General features: G+C 34.6%; 1 protein-coding gene across 1 annotated transcript in view; it reads right to left on the bottom strand.

Annotated features, from left to right (window-relative positions):
- Window positions 1–12582, bottom strand: part of ULK4 (unc-51 like kinase 4) — a 211562-nt gene that overhangs the window by 146250 nt on the left and 52730 nt on the right. The window contains exons 21-22 of the mRNA XM_058026927.1: window positions 11561–11743; window positions 6642–6769 (exon numbers count right to left, since the gene is read on the bottom strand). Of these exons, the coding sequence (XP_057882910.1) occupies window positions 6642–6769; window positions 11561–11743 (311 nt within the window). The remainder of the gene's footprint in view (window positions 1–6641; window positions 6770–11560; window positions 11744–12582) is intronic.

Here is a 12582-nt window from a genome sequence, read left to right as displayed (position 1 = left end):
AATCAATATGTGCAATATAAGTGAAAGACTACAGACACTAATTTTCAACTCATAAGAGTTCCAAAAGAAAGCATAATTAAAGTCAACATAATAAGAGATCAATCTTTCAGTCTAGAAAAATCATACTACATAGATCACATTGCAGCCTATTAAAATGTTAGCACTAGTAGAATGGCCATATTGAAAGAGATAAAAGCCCAAACTAGTCTTACATCCTTTCTCTAGAAATCTGGTGTTCACAATTTTTAAATACAAACTCAGTGCAGGCATTCCAACTGGTAAGTGCTCTGTGGTTGTGCCATTCTGAAGAATGACATTTCTCGCAGTGAAATGGTAACTGATTTATTAGCCACTGGCTAACTTACAAGAGATTGCTTTAATAATACACCTGTAACAGAATGCTTGAGGCAAAATTTTAAAATGCTTATTTGAATAGACAGAAGGGCCAGACTTCCCTTTAGGGCCATACTATTGACATCTTTGTTTCACATTCGAACTCCCTCCGGGTCCTGTGCAAAGAACCATCAATCACTGGTGAGGGAAATCCATGATCTGGATTTTAAGTATGTACTTCAGTACTACCTTTTTAAATACTCTTCTGATAATCAATGCTCTTCTATAGAACTATGAAAATTACTTATTTACCTCAAGTGTTCATAACAAGACTACTAGGAAATACATCTTCCTATCAAAAAGATTATTTACTCAACAAAGTAAAAACTACTTAAGAATTTATTTTACAGGATTATGTCTCTAAACAATACATGATTATGACCAAATACTGCACTCTTAGCATTCCTAACTTATTCTACAGAGACAAAGAGAGAAATCAAAAGACCCATTGAGTAAGTACTTTTCACTCGTGCAACAGCCCAGATGCAACACATTCAGCTGCACTTCTCAGAGACCACGAGGACATCTTTAATTCTTTTAATGTCTGGAAATTGCATTATTTTACAGGAATTTTGATTTGTCTCCTAGAAAAGAACTACCTAATAATCTGACATTGTGCTACAAATAGAATTTTCCTTTTATAAGCTTTACACTTTTTAATATGAAAATTTGAATGTTTTAAATAAAATGGCCTTCTAGCCTTTCCAGACAATCAAGTAATTTTTATCCAAAAAATATTTAGCTTTAAAAAAATGGCAAAATATCAGAGCTTGAATTAATTTTTTTTAAAAGAAAATACTTCCATGATTTAACAATCAACTGATTCTGTATGGAAATGCACTTAGATCTGTTTGAGTTTTACTTAAAATGGGCCAAATAGACTTCAACATGAGTGTTTTTATTTCTTTGGGTGAAGGAGGTTCTTTTATTTTATAAAAGCATGTTCTATTACTTAATCACATTTGAGAAGGATACAAAGTAGGTTTGTTTATTCTGAGAAAGGAAAGATAAATGAGTTTTCTCCCTTATGCTGTTCTTCCATTCACAAAATTGTCTTTCACATAGATTTTCTAAAAACATGCACAACTATTTTTTCCCTGATAGTTCAGTTCAACTAAACATTGTCTCGAGAAAACTGTACAGATATAAATTCTGTAGGCAGTAAAGTATTAGCATCTCTATTTTCCTTTGACAAATTCCTCAGTCATATGTACAACAATACATACGTTACTTTTCTTCCCTGATCAATCTCTGTGTTCTCTCTAGTGGACAAAGCCAGGCCTATAGAAATACATTTATTCAATTCATTTAGTGGCATGTTTGTCTTGCACTCAGCAATACACAATAAAATATGTAGATGTTAGTATAAATTAGCTAAATATGATGAGGAGAAAACCACTGTCTATGAAGCAAAGGTTTGGTTTAAAAAAAAATAAATTCAAGTGTCTATATTGTAAGATATGGTCATCAGTGAGCTTTTACACTAAATCAAAACAACTGAAGTTTTGTGTAAAAAAAAAGTGAAAGAGTGGAGCAAAAAAGGGAAAATTCCCAAGTTAACAGTCTGGAGTGATAGAAACACGGATGAGGACTACTACTTAAAAGAGTAAGAACTGATGTTTTAACAGGATGATCAATATGAAGAAAATAGACTAGTCACAGAGAATGACCTGCATGAAACTAAAGAAGGTTGTGCATATTCTGAGGACATATACAGTCCATTTACCCCCAGAAATCAAGGACTATTTCTTAGTTTTATTATTATTTATTATTGTTATTAACCAATCTCTGCTAACAGAAAATGAGGAAGATTTTTGAAGGATACTTAATATAGACATAGTGTTTATTTTACAGAGATGTATCAGATGGCATATCAGACTAATAGGAGGGTCAATCTCTACTTTTGTCTTCCACCACTTTTTACTATTTTTTAATTTGATACCAACTTGCTGGGTTTTTTTCCTGAAATCACTGACTTACATCATTGTTCCCTCCTGCCTTCCATTCCCATGTTTTCCCATCTGACTGAGCACCAAGCTTTTTGGCTCTTTTTTTTCTCACTACTTTTCTAGATCAATCTTAAGATGTAGAAGGCAAATAGGCTATGCTAGATGTGAGACTGTAGTAGGTTTACAAGCAAAGCTTTTCCTTTCAGGGCACATATAAGATTTGAAAATTTAATAAATATGGGAGGTGCACACAGGAAACAGAGAAAGATTTTGCTCAAGGTTATGCTGTGTGCATAGTTACATTTCTGCAGACTGTAAAATGTGTTGGGAATACTACCCTGTGGATGATGGACACTTCCACAAATGTCCATCTCTGCAGACAGTAGAAAACAAGAGGTTCAAATAAATTCCTTTGGGAGGAGAAGTTCAATCTCCAAGTCATTCTCTGTTTACCCAGGAAGTTCTCTGAAACCATCTAGATACAAAAAGAACAATTCAGTGAGACTAATCAGAAACTACTGCTAGTTCAGAAAACGGTGAAATGAAAAGTCTCAATAAAACTTCAGGATGTGTCCTTCCCCTGAAGAACAGGTAGCCTGCCTCTGCAAATCAAGGAGAAATGAAGGAGAGTAGGAAACTCAGTGTGATTAGCAAAATAAATTAATTTGCACAGTGTAAATAAACAAGTGCTGCTTCAGCCTAAAGGATCCTACATATCTTCTCTAGCTGTATCACATGTGGAAGAACTAAAGATATGTAATCAACTACCATGGAACAGGTAGGAAAAAAGAGTGACAGGTGAATTGTCTCAAGTGGAACAATGAATTCACTTGAAAAATACATTTCTTATTAAATATCAATACTTTTCATCCACAGAATTCAAAAATCAGCACAAGCAAAGCAAAAGAAGGAATTCATTCACCACTTCCCATAGGCTGACAGGTATTCAGCCATCTCCAGGAACAAAGGGCTCCATCACATGTAATGGTTACTTGGGAAGACAAGTGCCATCACTCCTAATATCTTCCCTGCCATTCCTTTCTTCTTTCCCCTGTGAGGCCATGCAATACTGAATATCCTTTTGATCAGTTGGGATCAGCTGCTTCTCCACTCTTTTTTGGAATTATAAAGGTGTTTCTATACTCTTTGAGTAAGTAGAGACTTTTAAAAAGAGGTACAAAAAGAAACTTTCAACCAGATTGTGTAAACTCAGCTAATCGATAGGCATTACAGGGACATGCATGGCAGATACAAGTACTCCAAAAGTGAATGGCAACTGCTGGTATCATGGCCAAAGCCAATAAGTTCTGTAAACAGTAAAAACAAATAGGCAGGTAGTCTTAAGATTGCATTCCAGGAATCAGGACTTGCAACACTGGATACTTCTCATGTTCCCAGCCCTTGCAATAAAAAGGGGTTTTAGCAAGTGCCTACTTCTGCTGCCTTTTACTCCCTGGTACCTGTACACAAACTGGAAGAAAAACACAAAGAAATCCATTTTGGTAACACCAGCAGTGCTAAAATAAGCTTGCCATTACCCTTCCCTTCCACTTCCTCTTTCCCTACTCATTCCATTTATCTTTCTTTCTCCTCCTTTCCTTGTCCCACGCCCTTTCCTCCCAATGAGATGAATGAAAACAGATTAAACTGTTATCTTCCTCACATGCCATGGTTTCCAAAATCATTTCCAAGGACAGATAGATATCACAAAGTTACCAGTGGGAACAGGATTTTATTGTCTGAATTATCAGCAAAAAAGTTTTTCATGCTATAAAATCTAAATCTCCAATGTCACAACTTAGGACCATTTCCTCTTGCCCTATCACTCATTACTTGGGAAAAAAAAGACCAACCCTTGCCTTGCTACAGCCTCCTTTCAGGTGGTTACAAAGAGTGATAAGGTCACCCCCCAAGCCTCCTTTCCTCCAGGCTAAACAACCTCAGTTCTCTCAGCTCCTCCTCATAAGACTTGCACTCCAGACCCCGCCCCAACTTTGCTGCCAAATAAAGGAAGAATTGCTCTCCAGAGCAAGGCCTTTGGGATGCTGGCCCCGAGGCAGTCTCCATGCTCATGAGGCCCAGGGGGTTGTTTTCAGCACAAACAGCCTCATAGTATCTGCCATGAAGAAAATTAGCACTAATCCAGCCAAAACCAGCATAATTACCAAAGTAAGCAAAAGCATTTTTCAGTGCAGTGTTGCCATGAAACAGTTATTATTGTTTTATCATCTGCATCACCCTTTAAGTGATACACACTGAAAAATTGCCTTATATTGATTATCATATCATAAACAGATTTTATAATCTAAAGCAATATAAATCCTATTACAGGCTGTAGCTGCAGCTGCTGAAGACAAACTGTTAACCAGGAATTATGTACATTTTACTACAGAATCTTTATATTTCTCAAATCAAACCCCTCAAGAAGGAGAATTTAGGTATATCAAATAATTTCAATAGTTATCCAACTGATTTCTGCTTCCTGTGCTAGCAATTTAGAATTTTTGAGTCTTAATTTTGAAGAAACTTTTTTGTCAGACAACTGAAGACATCTAACTAAATTCCACACTATAAGTCAATAAGTAGCCAGTATCTCTGCTGTGTTTAAGATTATTCCAGAGTTATATAGCAATATTATCAATGCAACTGTCTCCAGATTTAATGGGTCGTTTCTCCTCTCTGTAGCTATCTTACCTTCTGGATGTAAGAGAAAGGTTTTAGATGATCTATTCTGATAAGAGATGTGCTGTTCACTAAAGAATAATTATAAAGAAAACTCAGCAAATGAAGAAAAACCATTTATCAGCTCAATAAAGCTGCTATAAGGCTTGCCTATTGTTTCACCTAATGTATTACAGTACGTATTGGTCTCTAATCGGCCCTGTCTGAAGCATGACAATAAAACAGCAGGATAAAGCCAAAAGTCATACTACAAAATCATACTCCAAATTCACTCCACATTGTCTTCAAAAAGACAGCTGGTTGGAAAGCATTATAAATCAAAAAAATTGTTGATAAAATTATTCTTATTCTCCTTCACATAATATCTTAGGTGTATACATATATAAACAAACAGTAACTGTGCAGGATTTCTGTCAGACCTTTCTTCAAACCCACAGGAGAGTCCTATGTGGTATATCAGGCACATGAGTAGCAGGAGTTACTAAAAATGTAGCCATTCAAAAAGTCACTTATAAATCATTAGAACACTTTTCACTAATCTGAATAAATAATCTGATAGAACATTTCTGGAAGTGTAAAAGGTACACATGAAAAAGCCCCTTGGATTCATTACTTATTCTCTGTGATTCTACAAATATTGGGATACCTAAAGCTTTGCAAGTGGAGGAATATATATATAATGCTATCACCCCACAAGATGTTCTCTCACAGTGGCTTCATGGCTCATCTGCTCCTTCCTTTAACACTAATGTATACCTCCTAATTCTTCTCAAACATGAATATAAGATATAATGTTATATTTGCTATAGATATAGTTAGATTTACAGCTACCCACAAGCCTCACCCTTTTTTAAACTTTCAGTTCCAAACCTGCTCTATTTCAATAGTGTAAAAACTATATTTACACTTCATTTTACTCTTCTTCTTACAGAACAGTAGAAGATATAAATCCCAACTAAAATTTCTTTAATCTTACTTCTCCAATCACCTCGAAACATGGTGACAATTCATATTCTAACACAGTCTAATTTGCTCCTCTTTGATACAGGAATGGTTCCATCCCAACAGAAGACAAAAAATTTCAAATAACAGTTCCCTGGTGATTCAGTAATTTATTGCAAAGTGTTCTAAAACATAGAAGAATTAAATACTTCATGTAAAAGTCACAGGAATTTATTGGTCATTATGTAAATCACTCCCACAACACATATAGCGAAAAAATATTATTTTACCTTGAAGGTGACTATCTGGAAGAGACTATGCACTATACCAAACCCCAAGATGAGGGAGGTACATAGCAGAAGCTTTTATTTTGCTTTCCCACCACACCAACAACTCACTGTTGCAGTATATTTTTTGCCCTACCCAAAAATGCAAATGCTTACTGGGACCATGAGTTACTTTAAAAGACATTCTCCTTGCAAGACAGTGGTTTCCCTTTGTGAATAATTGTCACCTGTTGATCCCAGACAAAATATTCTCATTAACAGAAGGATTACTACTACACACAAAACAATAAACTTCTACAACACTGGCTCAAAAATACTACACATTTTCAAGTATTTCAGGTACAACTTTAAAGACTGTATCTTTGATTATCTTCCATTATCACCTTACCTTGTTTGACAGCTGAGGAGCAACATCTCCCTGTTATTAATTAAAACTTGTAGCAAGACCAGAAAGGCTTTTGCTCGAATAAAAGTTGAAGGACTTTCAAGTAGACGAGTAATTGTCGTCACAAAATCCTTGGTGGAAATAAACATAAGGACATGAAGGTTATTCACACTGTATTGTAAGACTGTATACACTTAAAGCTTGCTCATTTTTATGTCACTCATAGGAAAAAAAATCCATAGAACACTAACAAATAAATTCTGTCCAAGACTGACTGGCCCAGTGTAAAGCTGCTTTGAACATCTTCAGAAGTGGTAGAGTAAAAAGTAAACACTATTTAATGTACCACATCCAAAATAGTAAGAAATAAATTACAAAAGATGATAAAATTTATATTTTTAAGGGCTTACCATAAGCATAAACATAGGATATTTTAATACATTTATTTTAAAACAAAGCTGAACTATTTTCAGAATGCATACGTATTTAAGCACAAATATGATGAAATTCTTAGCTATTAATTCCCTTATATGAAGGAATATTAAAAACTACACAGTAGTTGAATAAAATCTTATCTACATCAGATACCAAATTATACACCAGATGCTCCAAATAGATGGCAAAATTGTTTCCACCTTCTCTGTTCTTATCTAATCTAGTCTTATTTGGAGTTCAAAAAGTGAACAACATCTTTTCAAGGAAGAAATAAAATTAGGACTTGAAAAGAAAGAAGAAGGATAAACGAAATCAGGACTGAAAACTGAATCAGAATTTACAAACTGTGTCAAAATTAGACAGAGCACAAACAGCCTCATCAATAGAACCTGCCTTCAAAGAGCAGAGCTGAATTCTCAAGGCAATGATACTAGAGTATAGATGAGTAGTGTATGCATGTTATGTACAAAGTTAAAAATCCCGCTCTGTGATGCACATTTAACATATATTAATGTTCAAATTCACTATTTGCTGACTGAATACCTGCAAATCAGCCCTGACCGTAATTTATTAGAGCCATCCTTTGCAACAATTAACTATACTTCTTTATTGAGAATGGAGAAAGAGCAGGAGCAAAAGAGTTGGCTAAGAAACCATTCAATCGTATTCTGACATCATTTTAACCCTGTCTTCAAAAGCAGTCATCATTCAGGAACTACAGAAATCCCAGAAAAACCAACTGCTATTAATTATTCTAGAACTGTCCTGCTGTACTTCAATGATTTATTTCATAAATAGAAAAATTTCTCAGTCTTGGGATTTAAAAGTTTACTGCTTTAAATACTTCAGCAGCTTACAAAGCCTGATTTGTAGCATGTCCAGTATGAATTTGCAGCAGTCAAGTTCTTAAATTACAATCTAATAGATGCAAAGGTTGAATTTTAATTGTGGTTTGCTTTTTCAATGCTTTTTTTTTAGTTAAAAAACCAAAGCAACAAACAACAACAACAAAGTTTTTATGTTCAGAAACCTCATAAAACCTCAGACATAGGCAAAGAGTTTATATAATGCAACACTGACTGTGCCAACTTGATAGACCATGCACAAGGACACCATGACAAAGACACATGCAACTACAAGCCAAAGCACATCTATTTTTAGTCCCCATACTTTGGAAAGCAAGAGTGTCTCAATGCTACATGTGGGGGTTAACATGGATTAAGACAATTAAAATAGTTACATCAGATTTATCTGGGAATGTTCTAATAATCTAGTTTAAGAAATAAATGTGACCTGTTGGAATTTGCTTTTCTGGCTAGTTTAAGGACTGCAAAACAGCATTAGTTTATCCAAAGAAAATCTCAAGCACATCCTTGCTGACCTGAAGGACTTGGTGTATCAGAAAAGCCAAAAATCACTCAAATACTGCCAAATACATTATTTATTATTTCTCTGTTCTACAGTTCCTCCCTCCCCTGCAAATGTTTGATGTATCCATGGAGACTCTGCAGAATAGGACACTCTCTTCATTTCAAGTGAACACACTGCAACAAGATTATGACTTTATATTGGATACACTGAGCAATACTGCAAAGCAAGTTTAAAGGAAAAGCAATGATGTTATTGAATTGGCTATACAAGCGGAGAACAGCTAGATCACTATCTCACTACACGAGAACAGAAATTACAATAGCAAACCCCTGTTGCATAGCTATGTATTTTCAAATTTCCCTTCTGTGTTTTGCAAATATCTGCATATTATAAGTTTAGAGTTACAAAGATTTTGTTAAGGTATTTTTATCTTTTTATTCATTCATACTGATATTGACAAAACTATCTTCTACAGTGGTAGTTACTTGTCCACATTCAGGTAAAAGACAAAGAATTGAAAACAGTTACTGAAATATGAGGACAATGATTATAATGTATTTACAATACAGTTGTGACAATATATTGCTGTAAGTATTTGAATAATTTTACTTATGATGAGTTGAGGAAGAAAGAAACCAAATAAAAAACACCTTACTACATTATCTGACCTTTGGAAGAACCTAATTGCATTCAAAAAGCTGTGACTGATTTTCACTAATACAAAGGGGAATCTTGACAGCCAGATGAAAGTAATTAGCAGTGGGGTTTTTTTAATCTACTGCTATAATGCATTCAAGATTTGTGATTTTGAGTTCTTCTTCCACACTTTATTTTAAAAACATAATTTCAACTATTTTGTTTCCAAAACAGGAAACTAAAACCAGAAGTCTCTGTATCAGAGAGGGACAAAACCCAGTCCCTTCTGGCTATTGTAGTTTTCTGAAGTTTTGTATTAGTATAGATGATCACAGAACTTCAATTCTGCCTTTTGTTTTGTACCTGATTTTTACTACTGTTCTTGAAGACTGAAGAAAACAAGGGCAGTCCTAATTCTTACAAGCCAAGGGTGTTTCCAGATAACATACACAAAGCTAAATTATCTCCATCTTGAATTTATATCTTTAAGTATCTTTTAATATGTTGCTTGCACCTATATTAAACAGAGAGTCACTTTGTCACTACCTTCTGTGTGACACTGAGGTCCTTCTGCCTCTGGAGCTACACAAGAATTTTACAGAATGCAAAATAATCTGCAGGTCCACACTACTCACTCTTCCTTTCTCTCATTAAGGTGGTGGACTTTTGCATCATGAGCATGAAATATTGAAAATTGCATGGACTGTGAAATTTGATTTTCAGAGCTAAAATAATATCTCTCCATGTGATATGATAGCACCTAGCAGTTCAACACAGGAGCATATTTGTATTTTTAGATTCTATTCAAGAAAAATACAAATTAATTTTCAGCTTCCAAAATCCTACAATATAATTTCCAGATCACAGAACATTGTGTGTTGGAAGCGATCATCAAGTCCAACTCCTAAGTGAATGGCTCACACAGAGATTGAACCAACAGCCTGGGCTCTAACCAACTGAGCTAATCTCAATTTAAAAAACAACCAATTCTATGAGATTTAAGTTTCTCTGAGCTGTAATGCAGGTACAGTTACCAAATGTGGGCCTATGCAATAGAACCAGACCTACTTTATCTGTTTTTACTGTACAGTGTTTTTCTCTTACACCTTTGGGTACTATTCCCACTTCTATCATTAGTTTGATATATGCTATTAAAAGAATGTCTACATTTGTCCATAGTTCAATTTTCTAATCTGTCAAATTTTATTAGAATTGCTCATAAGAACTGCAGTATCATAAATGGAATTCTAGCCATTGTCCATAAGAAATTAGTATCATTATGGGAGTTCTTTTAGCAAAGTAAGTCCTATATAACAAGAAACTCTTCACAGAAAACATCATGCTGTAGCCATAGGCTAGCTGCACATTGTTTTGTTCTGCTGAATGTTCAAGTGAATGATTTTTGACCATACTCCTCTGACTATACCATCAACTCACAGTGATGCACACTGTTAGCACAGCATTACAGGACAATTTGCCACCTGTTAGTGCTGCTGTTGTGGGATCTGGAAAGTTTAAGGCCAGCTGACATGCACTCACAAAAACACACTGGCGATTCTGACATGGTACAGAAATTAATTTTAGGAAGAGAATGAGTGATTTCAGGCCACATGGGTGGGACTACATTTAAATTTTAATATAATTGTTAAAAAAATACATTGGGAAATAAAACTCTCTCTCAACTAATGTCCAACAGATTATTATAGTCAAGATGATTGTCACATCACAACATACATTACAATAGCGTATCTGAGGAAAACAAGAACTATAGCTCCTTCTTTCTTTGTGGCTTTTATCCTTTCCAAAGAGAGGGAGATTATTACTTTCATTTATGAACTATGCAGATACACTGCCAAAAAAGAAAGACTTTTTCTCTAAATACAAAATAATTTGAGGATCAAAATAGAAAACTTTTAACCACTTCTACCAAAAATTATATTACACATAAACCAAATCCAGTTGTTTTATTCAGTGACACTAAAAAGAAAAACCTAAGGTATTAAAATGCTAATTCTTGCAAGATATTTCACTTACAAATTGACTTAAGGTCCTTTAAGGAGAGCATAAAGTACAGTTTCAGATTTAATCAGGACACTCCATATTTTCTATTTTAAATGTCTAAGGGAGCTATGTCAAATAGCTGTCCTTACTGATTCGTTACTGATTTTTCTTAGGGCCCATTATCAGTTATGGTCAGGCTAGAGTATTCTGGATTGATTGAATCCTAGCTGCAGGAACAATTTATACACCCATTAGTACCATTTCTCAAAGATCCATGAGAGAAAGAAAAACTACACATCTTATAATTTAGATTTTAAGCAAATAGAAATATAAAAGAAACACGTTCCTCATTTCCTGCTATTCAGATATGCAAATGTCACTGAGACGTATTTTGAAAACCCAAAACCACTCGCAGTGTCAATTTTAACTTTTCCTTTCATTAAATTCCATGCCAGTGAAATATTAATCTGAACTCAAACCTTTTCTTGAATTAGCCTCTGTAGATGAATCCCACATGACAACATTGCTGAAAACATCGTGAGCATGTACTGCTGAATTTTGCACATTCCATTTGCCAAGGAATTCAGTACAGCTGTTAATCCCACTTTTTCAATGACACTCTGGAAGGCATTAGGTGAGGAACGAGTAATTCTGCACAAAGCCTACAAAAGTGAAAAAAAAAATGAAATTAAGGAGACTATTATCTCAAGAAAAATACTTGAAAATAAAAGCATATGGTGAGTTTTCCAATAGTTTAGGGAAAAAAATGAATGCATACAGATTCATTTTTAAGACACATATTAGGGGATAAGACCAATTATTTTAAGAGACCTGGAATTCTTCTAAATGCATTGCTATACACTCTGTGCAGCTGAAATTAAAATATTTCATACACTAACATCCACATCAAAAAGTCACATTACTTTTTTCCTCTAGAGAACAATAATGAGGAAGCATCACAGCCCATGCTTGAGTCTTTTGTCAAGCACGGAATATAAACAGCATCAGATAACACTGTACTAGAAAGGAGAACAGGGAGAGAAAATACAGACGTAGCACATAACACAGAATTTATAGGTACCCATAAAGGGGGGCATCTTCTCTCTCCCTGCTCATGGACAATAATGATGTATGTACTATTTCAGTGTCTAAAGTCTATCCTTAGCTCTAGATACTCCTTCAGATCTAGGTACTTATTATGAAACAGTGATTAGTATATTAAACTTGCAAACTATTCTCCAAATGGTTGATTTTCAAGTATCAGTGATTAAAATAATATTAATAGAAAATGTAGGTACTGACCATGCTCCATTAAAGTGAGCAAGAACTTGTTCAGTGTCTACTAACTTAGCTATTTCCTAGCAAACATTACCAAACAATTTTCAGGGTGGCCTCATCTCCAAATCAATGTCCTTTTGATATCTGTAAAAATGCAACCTTCAAGATACTATAACCGCATTTGTTCTCTCCAGATAAAGAAAATAAGATTCTTTACACATTA

The sequence above is a fragment of the Melospiza georgiana genome, chromosome 1 (genome assembly GCF_028018845.1).
Source record: "Melospiza georgiana isolate bMelGeo1 chromosome 1, bMelGeo1.pri, whole genome shotgun sequence".
Taxonomy (NCBI): Eukaryota; Metazoa; Chordata; class Aves; order Passeriformes; family Passerellidae; genus Melospiza; species Melospiza georgiana.
Note: the sequence above shows the minus strand (reverse complement) of the source record. Positions and strands in the feature narration are given on the sequence as shown.